The 21,254-nt window shown below is 41.9% G+C and overlaps 2 protein-coding genes across 2 annotated transcripts; one reads left to right on the top strand and one right to left on the bottom strand.

Annotated features, from left to right (window-relative positions):
- Nucleotides 1-726: 726 nt before the first annotated feature.
- Nucleotides 727-6,990, bottom strand: LOC310867586 (extracellular calcium-sensing receptor-like; the record flags this gene model as incomplete). Its single annotated transcript, XM_083777701.1, is given in 9 exon segments — nt 727-1,393; nt 1,395-1,617; nt 2,012-2,135; nt 2,226-2,447; nt 3,485-3,760; nt 4,498-4,646; nt 5,245-5,386; nt 6,086-6,172; nt 6,730-6,990. Coding segments are annotated over 9 exon segments (2,151 nt in total).
- Nucleotides 6,991-14,418: 7,428 nt separating this feature from the next.
- On the top strand, nt 14,419-18,727 carry LOC310867585 (nucleoside hydrolase-like; the record flags this gene model as incomplete). The annotated part of the gene is made up of 7 exons (XM_083777700.1): nt 14,419-14,598; nt 15,108-15,287; nt 17,018-17,129; nt 17,305-17,441; nt 17,799-17,876; nt 18,068-18,145; nt 18,575-18,727. The coding sequence occupies 7 exons, from the start codon at nt 14,419-14,421 to the stop codon at nt 18,725-18,727; spliced, it is 918 nt and encodes a 305-aa protein (XP_083633826.1).
- Nucleotides 18,728-21,254: the final 2,527 nt, after the last annotated feature.

The raw sequence follows: 21,254 nt of genomic DNA, 5'->3' as shown, positions 1-21,254 counted from the left end.
AACTACAGCGTTGTAATAATCGGTGGGTTTCAGATGGGAAGGATTAGTATGGATCACCATTCCAATTCATTCAGGGCTTTATGAGAAAATGTTTAAATTTACATTTATAAGGAGACACTTTTATTTTCGCTACAAGTTAACTAAATATTAATGTAATTACATTGGTGAAGGATACAGTATACCCCAGCATGTATGCGTTTGAATAATGTTTTGAACTTGGTTTCTGAGGGTTTTTTTTATCCAGTGTTGAACAAGTGTTGTTTCTATCCACCCCTAATGGTGAACAACCCGCATTCAAAGTGGCAAAAATCTTTCTCATGCAGTTTCTTCTCAGCGTAGTTTTCAAGCCTTTTGACCATCTCAATATCAGCTTTAACACTTTGAAACCATGAGGCCTTCAAAAATTAGGTTTTGCCAATGCCATACCATGTATATCATGTACTTCTTACAGTTGTACTTTGATCTGCAAAGAGTTGCTATTTTCTTCTTTTCTATATATAGTTCTAATATCACCAGGGTTCTTTGAGGGAGGATAATCAACTTTATCATGATAGATAATAGATGATGTTTGCATCTCTGTTTAATAGAGTTTTATAGAAAACTGAATCAATTCCAAACAAGGTTTAATATTGCAATCAAATCAATATAAACCTATATTGTAAAAAAAAAAAAAAAAAAACATGATCTACAAAGAACTTGATGGATGATCTGCTTCCAACTCCAAGTCTAGGTGGCACCTCGACCCATGATGGACTTCTTAGTGTTTTTATCAGGTTTTAAAAGGATTATATAACACTTTGGTCCAAACAGTGCCAGCAAAAGGCCAAAACTAGATGCTAAAATAGCAAAGACCTCCACTACATCTGCATATTTGCCTGGAGAGCTGATATATGCTGGGATGAAGGCTATCCACACGGCACAGAAGATCAGCATGCTGAAAGTGATTAATTTGGCTTCATTGAAGTTGTCTGGCAGATTCCTTGCCATGAATGCTAGGACGAAGCTGAGGAGTGCCAGTAAACCGATATAACCCAGTAACACTGCAAAACCAACTGTTGATCCCACAGCACATTCATAGACTATCTTATCACTGTGGTATTGTGTGTTTTTATTAGGAGTTGGCGAGGCAGACACAAGCCAGGCTGTGCAAATTATTGCCTGGATGAAAGTAAGAATCAGGACTGTTCCTCTCTGCTGCATGGCACCGAAAAACTTCATAATGTCTGCACCCCCAGGCTTGGAGGCCTTGAACACGGCCAACACCACCATAGTCTTTACCAGGATACACGAGACACACAGCACAAAGCTGATCCCAAACGCTGCATGCCTCAGCTGACAAGTCCAGAGTCTCGGAAGTCCAATGAACAGAAGTGAGCACAAGAAACACAGTTTGGAAGCTGAGTTCGGAGTTGTTGGCGCGCACCACAGGCGTGTCTCGATGGTAGATAAAGATTCCCATGATAATGGCACACATGAGCGTGCCTAACAATGAGATGGTTGTCAAGGAGATACCCAGGGGCTCGTGGTAGGACAGGAACTCCATTCTCTTAGGAACGCAGTGGTCACGCTGGGGACTGGACCAGAAGTCCTCTGGACAACTGGTGCACTCTGTAGAGTCTAACAAGGACAGCAAGTTTAAGGAGAGAGATAAGTAAAGTACCGGTATTGTCCTAAAGATAATCCACATTGCTACATGCTATGATCCCGAGTGCAGCAGAATTTATTTTGCTCCAAACCGGTGCTGCCGATGCGTTTCACTACTTTATCACTTCTTCAGACCCCCTTCTTCAGCATTTCTAAGCTGAATAATTAAATCCTCAAAGGAGACTATGTGAGTACGCCGGTCATCAAAATTTGATCAAACCATTGGCTCAGGAATTAATCACCATTAATTCAAGGCTTCATGGGGTGTGTAATTGATGACAAAATTTGGGTGAACATATTTATGTTTTTGGCCACAAGCTGTATATAAATTGACAGTTGCATTCCCAAGTCTCTAATATAAACTAACCCGTTTTATTGCTGATCTCTCCCTCGGAACAAGCAATGCAGTCGAAGCAGCAGACAGGTTCTCCTTTCCTTCTAGCCACACGGGTTCCAGGAGAACAGCTCTCACTGCACACTGACCGAGGGGGCTGCAGAGGAAAGTAGCAATGATCATTTTTCAGTCTAAATTAAATTGCATTCCCATCGTGAGCTCAATATGTATAGAAAGCCAAAATTACTTTTGCGGAGTTCCAGGAGATTCTGTCTTCGTCAAGGGTGAGTTCTTCATCTCCGGAGGCTGACTTCTTGACCACACCTACATTGTGAATCTTTGTGCTTCCATCAGGGAGCCACGCCCAGTTCAATATATCGAAGATTGGTAAAGCATCACCATTCTCATCAAATGATACGTGATCTCCAACAGATGTGGTGAAGTTGACCTTTTCCAGGTAATAGAGAAGCTATAGAAATGGTGATGCGCAGAAACATGAAGAGCAAGGTACGCCAAGTCACGCCGCCCCGAAAACTTAGGGATTTAGCATTGCACAAGGGGCGTTCCTGTGGCCCGAGTTGCTAAGGCCACCAGCCTTATCACTAAAAACACCTGCGATACCCCTCATGGCTTTAGGAGCCTTATGCTCAGTGCTATCTTACACTCTCTCCCTCTCTGCCCATGGAAAATGTAAAGTATGTGATATATCACTCACATAATTATGATGGTTATAGAAAACTTTAGATTACAGAAATTGCTTATGTTTTAGAGATTACTTAAACTGAATAGTCTGGTGTGGTTATAGCAATTAAACGCAGATACAATTAAAATGTATTTGTTTCGCCCCCCAAAATAGGCCTAGTTATGTGCGACCAATTAACACCTGCCCCCTATGAAGACCACCATCAGAAGTCGGCCTCTTCAAGCAGTGTTGTTTTTGGCAGTACATTTTGATTTAGTCATAGTCTCTTGAATAGTTTTCATTAAGTTTTAGTCACAGTTTAGTCACCTGGAATGTTTTAGTAGTCTAGTTTTAGTCGACTAAATCTACAGTTGATTTAGTCGATCAAAATGTATTTTGACGGCTGATTTTACACCTGCTGAAAATAGCCGATCTACAAGCTCACAACGCGTCGCAGCGTGACACGTTGTGAGCTTGTAGATCAGCAATTTTCAGCATGCAACTGATAAAATGACTTACTGGATCTTTTGTCCACTAGTCCCTTCCTAACGTTATAGTCTAGTTTTTTTTTGTTGATGAAATTGTCAGTATATTTAGTCATAATTTTAGTAATCATAGCTTAGTTTTGATTTAGTTTCCCTCAGTGAAAAAAGTTAGTCGACATTTTTCGTCTTAGTCGACAAAATCAACACTGTCAGGACCAGAGACTGAGCTGGCATCCGGCGTCGTCAATTCTTCTAGTTTTTCTTTCTTCCAATGCCATATTTACATTTTCCTTAATCCAACTAGATGACATTTACAGGTTAACTGAATTAACATCCCACCTGCCATGGCTGTATCGTCTGCAAACTGGCACAGATGTGCCCAGGGAAAGGCCCTCTTCCTGGCACACACTGCAACATGTCATGGAGGGCGTGGGCCAGAGCATACACAGCCTTGTATATGTTATATACGGCCCTGAGGTCAGACACGTCCAACAGGGCGGTTTCTGCTGTCCCCAGGTCCTCTTGTCCAGTGCAGACCCTTCCACCAGCATCCACCCACTCTGCTGCAAGTGGCGCAAATCTGCACCCAAATGTGTGTTCCCAAAACTGCCTCACCTGCAAGAACACAATGAAGACATAAGCACAGATACAATTGATTGATTGATTGATTAAATACTTCAACAGATTTCAAATAGTACAGTGGTACAATTGGTGCAAAAAGTTGAACACAAAAGTGCCTGTGTCCATTGTGGTCCTGTCACTGTGTATTCAATTCAGTGAGACATTGCATTGGAACAATGCACAAAAAACTAATTCCACCCACTTTTCACTTCTGAGTGCTGTGATGTGACAATAAAGATGATTCCGATTCTGATTTAAAGGACCACTTCACCACTTTTCAACCTATCTTCATAGGTCCTCGATAATAATCCTGATAAAATAGCACAATTCGACTCAGTCTGTATCTCATAGGAGGGCCGTGGGCAGTTCAGAAACCCGTCCACCAGTGACATCATCGATTATTTTTTTAAACTATCTTTTTACAAAAATGTTTAGATTTTTATCATCGTGAGAACGATGGCTTCCATTTTCGCATTGCAACTTTTCAGGACTAGAAAGCATGCAGTTTCTATTAGCTTGGATTCCTCATCAAATTGTGACAGTTTATCATGATTATTACTGAGGAACTATTATATGAAGATAGGTTGAAAAGTGGTGAAGTGGTCCTTTAAAGACATACAATAACATGCAATACAGTACATCATCAACACTACTGGCAATAACATAAACACATATGTATGGTAAACAGTTTTGGGTGGAGGGTAACAGATACCATATTTAGAAATACTTACTACGTTATCTTCATGGTCATTGTCGGGATGTATTTTTAATAAGAAGTCCTTGAGGCCTGGTATCTCTCCGCGGCGGATGGCGAACCCCAGGGTGCCTCTCAGGTATGGCAGGTAGTGAGGAGCCTGGAGATAAGGGTCTCTCCACCAACCTGAAGTGGCAGGTAAGATCCATAGCAGACCTGTCACATTCTGCTTAATCACCTGTTCATGGTTTTGAAACAACAACAAAAAAGAATCACACCCGTGTGAACTGAGGGGTGCAGGCTGTGTGTGTGTGTGTGTGTGTGTGTGTGTGTGTGTGTGTGTGTGTGTGTGTATATATACTGTACTGTACAATTATAGTGGACAGTGTGAAGCTCAACAGCTGTACAGTAGGCTGCTCAACAGTGCCACTTTAGGTCACCCAGTGGTATTGAAGTACTCAAACAGACAGACATACATACATAGAGACAGATATACATACATACATAGAGACAGACACACAAAGTCACTTAATGGAGGCGGTTTGGCACCTCTCAAAAAATACATTCTTCAATACATTCTCATTTTTAGAGAATACGACCCCGCTGAATTAACATCCTAAACATGTCTCATAACATAACAAACAAACAAACCTCCTCCATGACGTTATGCATGTAGCTCCCGTATCCAAACAAGATGACCACGCGAGCCGTGGACGTCTTCATCACCGCGACAATCCTCTGGAGTCTGTCCAGGTCATTGTCGAAGGGCAGAGCCTCTGCGTACGCCACGCCACGCAGCCCAGACCGGACCGCTCCAGGTCAGACTGGAGCAAGCGGGCGGCGTCGCGGCCGCCGTCGTCGTCGCTGAACAACAGTCCCACCCACGTCCACTCAAACCACCTCATGGTCTGGAGCATAGCTCGCACCTGAGTGGATCAGGGAACGGAGGGATACGTGTATGAGATCAGTCACATCGCGGTAAGTCACTGTCAATGTGTGTGGTGGAACAAACGGAAAGGTAGGAGCGCACGCCAGTAGTGGCGATCGGTGCTGACCACAGGAGATACAACTTTGACTTAAGAAAAGAAAAGAGGCCGCACAGCTCATAGTCACAATGCTAATAAACCAACGTTTCGGCAAGTAGGTTGCCTTCTTCAGGGTATGACATTACAAGGGGTAAAACTGGCATTTATAAAGATTGGGACAAAGGTGCACTCATCTGGGAGTGTCCTCAATCCCCAAGTCAGTGTGTGGAACATGAACTACTATAGATACCAAGAGTAACCCGTTTTTTTCACCCAAGTGTCAATTGTCAAATGTAATCCTGGGGGCGCTACACTCCCTCTGCCAACCTGGGGAGAGCAACGGACTGGCCTCATGCTTCCTTCAATGCATGAGGAGTCCAAGCCGCTTCTTTTCACCTGACAGGGGGGAGTTTCCCCGGTTGGACGTATAGTGTGTGGAAGGAACATGTTATTTCAATCAGTTGCTTTCCCCCTCCATCAGGCAGTGTAGAGACCAGGATTACTGCATGTTTTTTGTGAGGGTACCTAGCCTAGTGGTTCTACTGGTAGAACATGCAAAAATCCACAAAGAAAAACACGTCTATTGTTATAGAAGTTCACCTGGAAGACAAAACTTGGTATTGTTCTGAAGAAGGATGGGAACTGAGTCAGGTCGCTCAGACAGGAGCAAGAAGCATAGTAACTTATCTGGGAAAAACAAAGCACAAAACATCTGTTCTGTAATGTTGTAATGTACGAACGAGATCATGGGTGGGCAACAGTGGGTCTGTAGTACGCCAATAGGGGATCCTCAGGTTTACTTTAAGGGGGAACCTACATCCCTTTCCATGGGAAACATTTGCCAAAAAAGGAAAGGGGGAGAAACAAGGCTATATAGACTGGAATCTATATAGCTACTACCCTGGGTAAAAGAATATATAATATACAAAAATTGAATGAATTAATAAAAATGTCGTCTCTGTTGGGAGAAAACCTTTCACTGGAAGAAAAAATAAATAAAAATAAAATAAATCACAATGTGATGCGTTGTGACCTTGTTGATCTGCTATTTTTACTTTGGTCTAATCTAAGCTAAAGAAAATGTTGATATGGAGACACAAGGCTTCTTCCCAACAGCAATTATTATGTTCCATGCAAACTACATTATTCATTCATCACATTTTAGATTTGCAAATATCCAAGTAAGCAAAATTAAGCATAATTATATAAAACAGGCTATGGGGATCCAAGTATAGGAAACTTACCACGGGCACTCTGTATAAACCTAATATTCTAGAGATGGCAATGGAACTCTTTGAGGTGGAAGGGCCGACGATGCCGAGCGCCGGAGGAGACCCGACACAGCTCTCGCCCGGCGTAAAGCGCTCCTCTGTCCCGCTGATCAGCGACAGCGCCGCGCCGAACGAAACTCCCAGCGTGAAGCAGGTGTCGTAGAGGCTGTAGCCCAGGGTCACGTTGGGCAGCAGGCTGGGGCTTCTGTTGATCTCAGTGATGGCAAAGGCCATGGTCTGGGCATATCGGAACCCTTCAATGTCAAAGCTATTAGAACACAGAAAAATTGCACTGTAACGCAGTTTTTCTTTTTCGTTGGTCTTAACCCATTCTGGACGGGAACCCCTTTTGGTGTTTTAAGCATTATGTTATACTTTAGTTATTGAATAATCGTGAAAATGTGTCACAAATCTTTGAATATATATTATCTGATAGCGAACGTTTTTAACTCAAATCTTTGCTTCTGGGGGAGTCCCTGGAACAACATATTTCCAGATGGGGGTCGACCCCGAGATAATTCTCGGGGTCCTTGACATGAAAAAGGTTGAGAACCACTGACATAGAAACATGAGTTTTTTCAGAAAACGGTCATGTTTTAGAAGCCATTTGTAGAATCTGTCCTCGGGTGTAAATGGGTTTTAAGGGGTGGCGGTGGCTCAGTGGTAGAGTGGCCGGTTCCCAGTTCGAACCCGGGTTCCCCCAGAGTTAGTGTCGAAGTGTTCTTGAGCAAGACTCTGAATCCCTAATTGTTCCTGATGTGCAGGTTGGTGCCTTGCATGGTTTCCTCCGCCATCGGTGTGTGAATGTGTGTGTGAATGTATACTGCACAATCTATGTAAAGCGCCTTAGATAAAGGCGCTATATAAATGCACAATTTATCTTGCGACACCCCTTACCCCTTGTCCCTAAACTTATTTGCCATTTTTTTACTACCAGTATTTTAAAACATTTTAAAATAGTTGATCTACAAGCTCACAATGTGTCAATGTAGATTGGCTAGTTGAACTATTTTAAAATGTTAGAAAAGTATAAATAAGTTTAGAGACAAGGGGTAAGGGGTGTCGCAAGATAAGGCCCTAAAGGTGCTAAACTCCTTATCCCTAAACTTCTTTGCCTTTTTTTACTATTTTGAAAAACATGCTAAAAGTGTTTAACTAGCCGATCTACATCAACATGGTGTGAGCTTGTAGATCAGCTCTTTGAACTATAGGGTTTAGCATGAATGAAAATAGGGCCCTTATTATTTTGAATAACCATTTAGTCCTATTTAGTTGTCTGACATTGAGTCAAACGAGTCTTAGTCTTAGTCTTAGTCGACAAAATCGTTTAGTCTTAGTCTTAATGCAATGTTTTTCATAAGCATCTAACCAAAAGAAGTTAACATAAATACTTGAAATTTTTACAATATAATAAATATATTAATTCATCATATAGTTCATTTTCGATTTATTCCAAATCACATAATAAACGCATTCTGTCCTCCTCTGTATACCCACCGATAGCAGGAGGAGGGCTCCTGTTCCCTGGACTGTGTGAAGCTCAGACCAGGGACCACGGAGCTCAGGTGGAATGGAAACAGGCCTCCCAGAAGCACGTCCCCAGCTCATGGCATTACGTAATAGTTTACAACACCGATCTGGGACGAAGACTGTGTGTGTGTGTGTGTGTGTGTGTGTGTGTGTGTGTGTGTGTGTGTGTGTGTGTGTGTGTGTGTGTGTGTGTGTCAGGGCCAGGGGTAGAGTTGAGTTTGATCCAAGGCTCCCCCTGAGTTCGTGTCAAAGTGTCCTTGAGTACAGTACAGTATGCGTGAATGTAATGCACAGTCTATACGTAAAGCGCCTTGGTGCCATATAAATGCACCATTTACCATTCATACTCCTGTCCTCAGCCGTAGCCAACCTCTGTCAACCAATATCATAACGATCGGCATAGGAGGCATATAGTCTAGAATCGTTAAAACAAAAGAAAGCAGCAAATGACATTTCTTTAACACTCATCTTTTACTTTCTCTAATAACAACCTAAAACATGAACCTTGGTTGAAAGAAAAACAAGAAAACAGCAGAAAGTATACTCACTATGCAGAATGCCCTATTTCAAGTTTTCAAAATGTATACAAATCTTTTGACAATGCGACGCATTGCGACGCATTGTGAGCTTGCAGATCGGCTATTTCCAAACGGCCGGAATGTATATAGTGCTGAAGTGTTTAATGTAGGTTTTGTTTAATAATCAAAGTAACTATAGCACATGAATGTAGTGGAGTAAAAGTACAATATGTGCCTCAGAGATTTAGTGGAGCAGAAGTAAAACTATCGGAAGTTGGAACTGCTCAAGTAAAGTACAAATACCTCAACATTAAGTACAGTACTTAAGTAAATGTACTTAGTTACTTTCCACCGCTGATTTTTAGAACCACTGTGGCATGTTGTTAATTAATTGGAGCCTGTTTTTGAAAATATGTCCAGGGACTCATTTGCCTCGTTAGACGTGACTGAATTATACTCCAACACCTGTGGCAGCCGCTGTTTCACTACTGTATGTCATCATCAGGCCCTGTGGGATGAAGTGATGCAAGTGATTTCACTTCATTATAGTATGATGCTTTTCATGGTTTTCATCATTTTTTGAGTGGTGCAACCACTCCTACAACCAGCTTGCAATGTCCTCGTACCTGTTTGTTTGTTTGTTTGTGTGTGTGTCTGTGTAAGCACGAGTATGTGACTTAATAATAGCAGTAGGGGGCGCCAGAAACAGTGAGAGGGGTAGTGACTCTAATGAGAGAGAGTGAGAGAGAGAGAGAGAGAGGGGGGGGGGGGGAATTGCACCACTCAGTTCACACGTGTGTGATTTTTTTTTTTTTTTTTTTTATTGTTGAAATTTGAACACCAAAACGATGTTCATGATTTTTAGAGACTAAATTATTGAAAATCATGAAAAACGACACACTACTATAGTATGTCGTTTTGAAAAACGACACATGCCGTAAAGAAATTAAGAAAATCAAGAAAAACTACATACTAGCACTATAGTGTTTTTTCGTTTTTGAAAACGACATAGATAAATGGTAAATGGTGCATTTATATAGCGCCTTTATCCAAGGCGCTTTACATAGATTGTGCATTACATTCACCCATTCATACACCGATTGCGGCGGAAGCCATGCAAGGTACCAACCAGCACATCGGGAGCAATTTGGGGTTCAGTGTCTTGCCCAAGGACACTTCGACATGTAGACAGGAGGAGCCGGGATTCGAACCGCCGACCCATGGATTATTGGACGACCTGCTCTACCTCCTGAGCCACAGTCGCCATAGCATGTCGTTTATGATTTTCAACGACATACTATAGTATGATCTAGCGAGCCGTTTATTATTGTTATTTTTGGTGTTGTTATTTTCCAATTATGGTTCGTTAAATATATATATGTACTTATTCTTATTTCCATATATATTTATGTTAGCCATTAGTTCGCTCCTTACAGTTGTGGAGCTAAGCTTATATATCAAGACTGTCAGCAGCTTTGTTTACGTTGTGCCATTACGGCCAGTATTGCCGCTATGTTTATTGTCTCCGTTTCTCAAGTAGCCTACAGATGAAGAGTGTCCCTTCTCGCTCGCCATCTCTCGTGAGAACCGGTGGAAACCGTGTGAGGTCTTGATCCCCTCCTCATTGGCCAGACCGGTCATGTGACGGCTCATTGGCCATGAACCGTCACCTATAAAGACTCATTCATCTTGCTGTGACATCGGTGTGTGGGGCACCGACGATCTGCAAGCTCACAACGAATCTAGAGTTGCAACAAGCTCCATCCACTTCCTATTCATCATTTTTGGTTTGCGATCTGCTTGTCTTAAATGACGTTAAACTCACCAACATTGCAGCTGCAGTCCAAGCTTGAATTATCCTCTTTCAATCTGCCAAGCTTGTTTTTCATACAAATCCACCGTAGAGATGTTATGAGATACTTTCTGTCAAGACATCCTCTGCAAATGATTATTTTTTTAAGTGTTGCAGTTTGGAAGCACTTGTTTCTGTTAACGGGTCGCGCTGCTGCCTCCTGCATTATGTGCAAATTCGAAACAGGTTGAACGCAGGGCCGTTCAGTGATGTACGACGAGTGCTTCCAAACTCCAGCACTCTACGGTGGATTTTTATGAAAAACAAGCTCGGCAGATTGAAAGAGGATAATTCAAGCTTGGACTACAGCTGCAATGTTGGTGAGTTTAACGTCGTTTAAGACAAGCAGATCGCAAACCAAAAATGATGAATAGGAAGTGGATGGAGCTTGTTGCAACTCTAGATTCAACCCATTGTAAAAAAAGTCTAGAGTTGCAAATTGCGGCTAGCTAGCTCTGCACTTATCGCTATAGGTCTAAATCCAGGAGCCCAAAACCTATACAAACACCATCAAGAACGAATGCAAAACACAGTTAACTTATAACAAATATCCAAATACAGTATTAATAAAAGTAAAGATGCCACACTTTCTCAACTGCATCTGTACACTGACATACTGACTGACTGTCAGTACATGAACATGTGGAATGTTGCACAGAATTCACATCACATGCAGCAATGTATAAATCTCTTTTCCTTCACATTTCCATGATGTACATATAATTATACTCACATATTCCAGATACAGTTTACATGCACACCCCTCGCATCTCTCAAACACATGAACGGTACACCTGATGACTAACATTTTCCATTTTCCATGTATAACAGCAACAGTAAAACACATTGTAAAAACAATTTATAAAACACCAAACAGGCTTACCACTTCTCAAGTTGGCATTCAAACAAACCTCTCACAACACAGTGAGAGGTGTTGTGAGGACCCACAGATTGGCAATCTCCTGCCTGCCTGTTCAAAAAGGCCTTAAATACCTGTCACTTATGAGATAATTTATCTCTGCTTCCCTCTAGGGGCTACATAAGCTCTAGCTGTTTGCTTTCATTCCGTTGGTTTTAAACTTTGCTTATCCTTTTGTTTTATGTTAATTCCCTTCGGGAAGGAAGATAGGTTAAGTTGTAGTTTTACCATGTGTTGTTGTTAGGTTTTAGTTTACTGTTTTGTCTCTCCATTTTCTTTTCGAGGGAAACCATACCATTGTAAGTTGCACTGTTCCACTCAAATATTTATCCTATTTATAATATCGTCTACTATTGATCCTCTATTATAAATGATTGCCAATATACTTGAAAGTCAATTAACTTCCATCATGTAATTGAGCCATTTGTAGGCTATTTAATAACAAACCTTTGTAACTCTGTAAACTTTTTGACTGAGATGCACAAGTAAAGACTTTTTTTCCCTCCCTGGCCATGGCCATACGAGACATACGAATATACACAACTATATAGTCAAAACAGGAAATCATCAGAGGACGTAAAAAGGGAAAAGAAACATATAGGCTACAGTGAGGGGGGAAAGGGTGGGTGGGAGATTCAGATCAGACCGATTAATCGGACCGGTCTCATTGATTAATTGAACCGATGCTGATTAATATAAAAACAACTAAAATCGGCCGATACCGATGTGTTTGCCGATTAATCTCCCATCACTCATCTATTCCTATCCCACAGTTACCCATATTCCATTCCCTTACTTTATCCAACCTTTCATTAAACTCAGGTTAACTGATGTACTGATAGAGCAGACACATGCATGATGACACGTTATATTATATGATTATATGGGACACATTTCCTAATAATGATGACTCAATCAGGCAAGCTGGTACACTTACCCTTTTCTGTGGAATGTCTTAACCTCAGACTTCCCAGGAACTGAAAACATTGACACACTTCCATGGAACAGTGCACAACAATGTAGTTAACTAAGAAATGGCACAGTCGCCGTCAATTGTCGTCTCAACAACTTTCTTGTTCTGACTTTTTACCTCTGATCTTTAAATCTCGCCATTTTGAAGGAACGCACGCACGCACACACACGCACACACACACACACACACACACACACACACACACACACACACACACACACACACACACACACACACACACACACACACACACACACACACGCAAACACACACACACACACACACACACATGCACATGCACACACTCACACCCTCTTACTTGGAAGACACACCCTCTTACCGGTAACACACGCATGGATGGCGCATGCACAAGCACTCACTTCTTCCATGTACGTACATGGTGAATAACCCCTGATCTGCACATGTATACAAACAACCTTCACTGGAGCAGTGGACTGTTTTGTTGTTATTGGTGCTTTGTGTTAATTGTTGTGGAGCATTTGCTATTACAAAGTACCGTATAGATGGACCCCAGTAGTCATTATAGTGTCTGGAATGTGATGCTGTAATGTACAAGTGGTCCATAACCGAAAGATTTTCTTTAGCTTTTTCTTCTTTTTCTATTAGAACCACTGATCTATTATAGGGATGTGCCGATGAGACATTTTGGCCAATATCGATATCCGATATAATTAATTGCTGTTATGGCCGATAACCGATATTACCGATGTCGATATGATCTCATTCTGTATTGAAAAATTATAATAATGTTGTCCATTCTGAAAAAATACATGTAACAGGGTGTCTGTCTAATCTATTCCTATCCCACAGTTACCCATATTCCATTCTCTTACTTTATCCAACCTTCCATTAAACTCAGGTTAACTGATATACAGTAGCCTACTGATAGAGCAGACACATGCATGATGTCATGATTATATGGGCACATTTCCTAAGAATGATGACTCGTGTGGCACGGTGGCACAGTTGGTAGTGCTGTTGCCTCACAGCTAGAAGGTCCTGGGTTCGATTCCCGCTCGGGGCGCTGTGGGTGCTGGCGGCGTGTTTCCTCCTCCGCGTCATCAGTGCCCATACCCGAAGGCGGGGTTGGCGAAAGGGCCTTTCTGTGTGGAGTTTGCATGTTCTCCCCGTGTCCCCTAGGGTAGGTACCCTCACAAAAACATGCAGTAATCCTGGTCTCTAAACTGCCTCCCCCTGGCCAGCCGGGACGCCTGATGGAGGGGAAAGGAACTGGTTGGAATAACGTGTTCCTTCCACGCGCTACATCCAACCAGGGAAACTCCCCCCTGTCAGGTGTAAAGGAGCAACTTGGACACTCAAGCATGAAGGAAGCATGAGTTCAAGTCTGTTGCTCTCCCTAGGTTGGCGGAGGGTGTGTAGAGCCCAGGATCACATCACAGGATGATTGACACAGGGGTGAAAAATGGGTTACAAAATCGTGGGACAAAGAAAATATATAAATTAAAAGAATGATGACTCAATCAGGCAAGCTGGTACACTTACCCTTTTCTGTGGAATAACGTGTGGCATAAGCCGCACCTCTGTTGTTCTGACTTAAAAGGCGCAGTGTGCTGCCAGATGGCATAAGCCAGCTCCATCAAACGACAATACAAGCGCAGTTAGGTATAGGTAGGTAAAGATTTGCTATTTCCTCACTTTCCTTTATCTCATAACTTTAATTGTCAATGGTGTGTTCAGTGCAACAAAAAAAAAGTACTTAATCTGGTTCTAATGAAAAAACATATTTGACAAATTGTGTTGATTCTCTGTTTGGCTGTCGAAAGTTAAAAGCCCTTTAGCTGTTCCTCTACTCTACATTTAACTGTGTCCTTTCAGTCTGTACAAGGACATGAAGAAGTCGGTGATTGTTGACCTGGACACTGGTGTGGACGACGCCCAGTCCATCATGATGGTCCTCGCCAACCCAGACGTGGAGGTCCTGGGGTTCACATGCTGCAACGGCAACACAAGCGTGACGAATGTTTGTTTGAACACGCTGCGTGTTCTCAAACTCTGCAACAGGCTGGATGTAAGTTTACCGTTCATTCAATGCTGTAACATTCATGAGAGAGAGAGAGAGAAAGAGAGAGAGAGAGAGAGAGAGAGAGAGAGAGAGAGAGAGGGCTGTATTTTGCGTGTCCAGGTCTTATTACTTAACTTAAGACCTGGAGGCGTGGTCAATGCTCTTTGGCCACTCAGAATAGCCAAATGGCATTGATCCAGGTCTTTAGAGTGTCTTATGATTTATTTTATTTTATTGAGTTATTACAAGTATCAAACTGTCAACCACAATCTGACGACACCACCCTGTGGCGTAGAGATAACAAACAACTCCTTGCTTGGTCAAAGCCATGAAGATTAGAAAGAGAGATAGAGACGATAGCTTTTGTAGCCTCACCCCATGATTAGATTGAGACTCAGTGCCACAACCAAGATAACTACTAAAATAGGCAGATCGATCATCATGACAAGAAATACATTGGATAAAAGTGGGTTTTCTGAGCGAGTAAGCTACTGTCTGTTCCCAAAACAATGCAGATCCCGGTGTACGGCGGCAGTTTAGAGCCCCTGCTGGGCCAGCGCATCCCTTCGGAACACTACTTTGGGAATGACAGGCTTGGAGACGTCCCTGATCCAGACGCACCAGGCCTGGATCTGCTGCAGAAAGAAGGAGCCGTGGAAGCCATGATCAGGATGGTGAATGAACACCCTGATGAGGTAAGTCCAGGGAGCTGATCAGATTATTTTGCTGAACGTTCCACACATTTTGCCAAATGTTTACATGCACAGGGGCCATCTTCTACTGTTTAAAGAATATGTCCTATAATCTTTCATTTAAACAGTAAACAGTAAAACATATTCCAAATCGCACAATCCTGGTTCACAATCTAATCTTAGAAAATGTGCTTGGTTAATTCTCCTCACTCATAAAGTATCATGATGTGATTTGTGGGGGACCACAGTGAAAAGTGATGAAGGAAAAGAGCAAAGATACTGTTATGACCAGCACAAACTATACGTTATAAACATTGTTATAAGTTGTCATACACGAGTGTTATGTAATTCTTTATAAGCATATTATATTACTTGCGCAAGTATTGTGGTCGGCTGGACAATAAGGGCAATAATGGCTTATGTGGGGGCCAAAAAGGGCTTGTGTGGGGCAATAAGGGCTTGTGTGGGGGGCCAATAAGGGCTTGTGTGGGGGGCCAATAAGGGCTTGTGTGGGGGGCCAATAATGGCTTGTGTGGGGGCCCAATAAGGGCTTGTGTGGGGGGCCAATAAGGGCTTGTGCGTGTGTGTGTGTGGAGGGATCAAATAAGGGCTTGTGGGGGGAAAATAAGGGCTTATGTGGGGGGGTGGGGGGGGGCTTATGTGGGGGGCCAATAAGGGCTTGTGTGGGGGCAAATAAGGGCTCGGTTTTAGTTTCAGACTAATGAGAACATATTGCTTATTGTCCAATGACATGAAATGGCACAAGGGAAGGACTCCACAAAAAGACCACCCCCAAAATTTGGCCCTGCACAATTGTCATATTATGCACTTTATGCCCCTCTCGTCTCTCTATCCTTTTTTAACTGTAACGATAAGCCTGCACTCCCAAGTTTTTCACCCCCCTTAGTTGTAATGTGATGTGACAATAAAGATTGATTCTCATTCTGATTATAATGTATTTGTACATCTGAAAATATGATTTTTGATTTTTCAAAAATAGCAGACCTACAAGCTCATAGCGCGGCACTTTACATTTAATTTAATTAAAGTTAATTTAAATTAAAACACCAAAAGGGGTTCCCGCCCAAAATGGGTTAAAGGTGATTATAATGCATTATAGACACAACCTTTAAGCAAAGTGTTACTGCTTTGTTTTTACATTTTCTGAAAAGTAACAGTTTGGATATGAGATTTGTGTGTGACAGCAGCAATTATATTCAACAAGTGTGCCACTCCTACAGAGCATCGCAGTCCCGCCCCCCTTTCATGATGCTGACAGGCCCGGAAAAGCATTTCCCATGCATTTTTCCCATAGATGTTTCAGAAAGGATTTATTTAAAGACCTTTTAAGCCTCGGACAAAGCCAACTCGGTTCGTGACAACTCATGACAACAAACACCATTTCTTGGGCCGAACAAATAAGTAGAAAAAAGAAAAACAACAAAAATGTGTTGTATGTCCCCTTTTCTGTGTTGTCATGAGTTGTCATGATCCAAGTTAGCTGTCCGAGGCTTAAAAGGTCTTTAAATACATACTTTCTGAAACGTCTATGGGAAAAATGCATGGGAAATGCTTATCCGGGCCTATCGTCGACGTCGTCATCATGAAAGGGGGCGGGACTGTGACGCTCTAGAGGTCATTCTTTTCCCTGAATAGCTTCTGCACATGAAGCATCCAACGCTCTCACTTGTTGCTTTCTCTCATGTCTTCTTGGATCTTTTCGTTATCTTTAGGTGACTCTGGTAGCCATCGCACCTCTCACAAACCTGGCCCTGGCTGTAAAGCTGGACCCATCCCTCCCCACGAAACTTAAGGGACTCTACCTAATGGGAGGCAACATTAACTGTAAGCTTATATTTATATAATTAGGTTTCCTGCACTTTTCCTATTTATGTAATCCTGTGTGTAATGTTGTAATGTGTGTGTGTGTGTGTGTGTGTGTGTGTGTGTGTGTGTGTGTGTGTGTGTGTGTGTGTGTGTGTGTGTGTGTGTGTGTGTGTGTGTGTGTGTGTGTGAGCAGCCAGGGGTAACACTACAGTATGTGGGGAGTTTAACTTTGCAACAGACGCTGAGGCCGCCTACATTGTGTTAAACCGTTTCTCCTGTCCCATCTACATTGCCACCTGGGAGTTTGTCTGCCAGAACAGTCTGCCGTGGGTAAGGTTACCACCATACATACCTTCCCTGTGTTTCTTCATTGGTCCGATCCAGAAGAGCGCAGTTTGCCGGCCACTGCTACAGAGCTGACAATATCTTCCCTTCTTCTCTGGAGTCCTGCCTCAGGGCGGACCAGGGAATGAGGGACCGGGAAGTCTGGCGTAGCATTGTGGAATCCATGATCTCGACCGCGGTCGAAAAATGATGATGATGATGACCGCCATACCCTGCTGCTTAAAATGTTCAATATTTAGTTTGTGGAGTGGCAAATTCATTATCTGTTGTTTGTTTTTTATTCATTTCTCAGTGAATGATTGTTAAAACATTTTAGAACTGTTTTCTGACTTTCTGTCACAGTCATTCTGTCAGATCTGGTTGGCACAAGACACTGAAAAGGCTCGTTTCATGAAGAAGATTTGCAAACACATGGAAGAGGTAAGAGTGCAGATGATACATACCGATACGAGAAAGTAAGATATAAGTGTAAGTACCTTATCTTCTGGTCTACCCTCTGGTCATTCAGTCAGTCTGAATGTAATATATACTATACTATACTATACTATACTGCATTTCCTTTTTGGAAATGTAGACTTATATGTTTGTTTGTTTATTTTTATATCAAAAAGGGAAAGGATTATATTTTCGGTGACCCCTATGCCATGGCTGCTGCTATGGAAGATGATTTTGTGACAGAAAGTGAACAGGTGAGATTTGCGTGTGAGGTTTTGTGAGCAGGGGTGTATCCGTGGCTTAGTGGATATAAGACTTGGACTTGTCCGTGGCAAATTTTCAATTTTACACACCATTATAATGTTCCTATTTTGATCATAATACCCATTACTGGATGTCAACAAAGCATGTGGTCTCCGAGGCTACTGAATGTCAAGTGTCCAGGTTTTCTTCAGAATATGCATGACACAGCATTTACGATGACAGGACATCATGAGTCCATAATAATAGTAGTTCTCAAACATTTCCGAGAGTGTACAAATGGAACCATGTGTGGTTCGATTTGTGTGGTTCCAGTTATATGGTTATGATGGTACAGAAAATTGTTTATCTGCCCTCAGATGTTTCCATTCTGTGATTGAACGATCGACATCCTCTTTATCTTTGTCTCCCTCCTCTGTCAGGTGAAGGTAACGGTGGAGCTGGATGGGACCAACACCAGAGGCATGATGGTGCTGGACTACAACAAGAAGCTCAAGAAGGAACACATGGTCAACATCATCAAGAAGGTGGATCTGGACAAGTTCAGAACCATGCTAATGGACTCACTGAAATAGAATGCCACATAGAGAATGCATGGGTGTATTGCCATTGTTTTCAACAAGCTCTTAATGTTTATAACTTGCACTTATATGATCAGTGCCACATATAAAGCACATTTCCCGCAAATACATTTAGCATGTAAAGATCGAATTCACATTCTGTAGGATCCCATGCAAAACAAATAGTTTTGTTTTTGCACTAAATACTACACTGCAATTTTACTCTTTTAAGTGCCTATAATTTAGCTTTTAATGTTTTGTGTAAAGCACCTTTTTATAAACAGTTTTATTTTTCATGTATATCTCTGCTGTCTGGAGGAAACTACCTACCGGTAACTCCAAAATGTAATTTTTTCAGGAAATGAAAAAAAGAAATCCAGCTAAAGTGGAGTTTTTGTCGAAGCGCTTTTTAATACTTTTCATTGGTTCAATATTGTTTTAACCAACACACAGACCTAAAGGGTGTTCAATAGCAATGCTTTATGAAGAAGAATGATGGCTAAATAGGTGTCGTTATAGCTGTTTTGGCAGATAGTTGGGAGGTTAAATATTATTTTAACCAACACATTGATTGATTGATTGATTTATTAACAGTTTGCAGAATTACAGTACATTTCAAGTACAACTCAATACAAAAACTGTTAACAGTGAGTGGACGACACCATAAAGCATTACACTTGTTTACAATAGTGCCCACCATTTTCAATTCATTAAAACGTTTAGAGACGTACGAATATACACAACTATATAGTAAAAAAATAAATCATCATAGGAGGTAAAAAGGGAAAAGAAACATATACAGTGAGGGGAAACAGGGGTGGGTGGGGGATTCAGATTTTACGGTGGCCAGTTTCGAATTGCAGCCGTCCGTAGGTGCCCTTTGAGAGCAGTTTTGAAGGAGTCAAGGGATGTCTTAATGACTGTTGGTAGGGCGTTCCACATTTTGGTGGCATAGGAGCCACCAGACGTAGGCTACAGGGTGTTCAATAGCATTGATTTATGACGATTTTCTTGTTTTGTTTTTTCTGTCTTCTGGACCGCAACAATTTATAAAAGTCTAAAGACGTGAGTTATTAGACTGGCAGAAAATGGGGAGTTACAGTAAGATACCATTTTGATAATTGATTGGTAGATTGATAAATGATCCAACTCACTATAGCACTCCTTATTTCCATAGGTCGTATAGGCTATCAGTAGTACCAGGCCTACTTGTCTTGTTGCCTCTATTTAAGTAGATGCTAGTAGTTTATGCTATTGTAGCCCCCAGACTCAGCCCTATTGGCACGACAGGTTGCGAGTTGGTCGTGGGAGTTTAATCCCCGCTTCCGCGTAATGCTACACTATGCTTATGTACTGGTTGTGTTGGTTATTGGTTCACATTCGTGTATGCATTTTATTTAAATAGCCATGCTTGTCAAATCAATGGGAGGCAAATAAACCATGTCAAAAGGACATTCATTATATGTGTTCTCGCTGCTTCCTCATTTCTATTGTATTATTGAGCCGTGGCGTGCACCTTTCAACATTCAATTTACTAATCTGGAGTGCTGTGGGCCTTCAGCTAGAGGGCTAAATTAATACTTCCAGACTAGGAAAGCGCTCTGTGCATAACTCCAAGTCAGCAATATGAAACCAGAAATTTAACATCAAAGATGAGTGCATGCACTTATATTGCCATTGCCTCGTGGCTCTATAAGAGCTAGTTTTGCATATAGGCCTACAACACAAAGGACTCCTAAATGAATTCATTTGGAGGCCTGTTTGCAATTTGAATAGTTGCAGTGAGAACAATTACACAATCAATCAATTACACTGCCGAGTTGAAAATAACCACTAGATTTCGGGTACAGACAAACTTTGCATTATCCAGACAGCTCTGCTGTAATGATACCACAAATTGAGTCCCTTTATCCTTATCATCAATATTCTGCCTCCAGGCAGGCTAGCAGTTACCATGTGATGACTAGGATTTATATTTTCTTGCATCTCCAGGGAATACATTATTTGAATCGATTTCACTAAATTTCTGACCTAACAGTGTCCTTGAGCAAGACACTGAACCCCTAATTGCATGTTGTGAACTTGTAGATCTGTTCTTTTGGTCATGTCCGGTGCACATTAGGCTGCAATCACGCAGCCCGTTCGGCGAAAAAGTGCTTAAGTTACATATTTTGCATAATGTTATACATGTTTTACGAAAGTTTGTTTATTAAATAAATCAATAGCCAAAAACAATGAAAGATTCCGGTTAGACCAGTCATTAGTCCTACAACCTATCTCAAACCCTCACCCTAACCTCCCACAGGGCAGCACACCTAAACCTAACCTTAACCCTCTCCCAACCCTTAACGCACCCCTCACCAACCTTAATCCGGTCGTTTTAACGCACCCCTCACCAACCTTAATCCGGTCGTTTTAACGCACCCCTCACCAAACTTATATCCGGTCGTCTTAACGCACCCCTCACCAACCTTATGTCAAAGCTGCATTGTTTAAGAGCAGAGGCTAATGATTTTAGGTAACACAATAATGAATAACAGTG

The sequence above is a fragment of the Protomyctophum parallelum genome (assembly GCF_964188405.1).
Source record: "Protomyctophum parallelum genome assembly, chromosome: 12".
NCBI classification, from domain to species: domain Eukaryota; kingdom Metazoa; phylum Chordata; class Actinopteri; order Myctophiformes; family Myctophidae; genus Protomyctophum; species Protomyctophum parallelum.
Note: the sequence above shows the minus strand (reverse complement) of the source record. Positions and strands in the feature narration are given on the sequence as shown.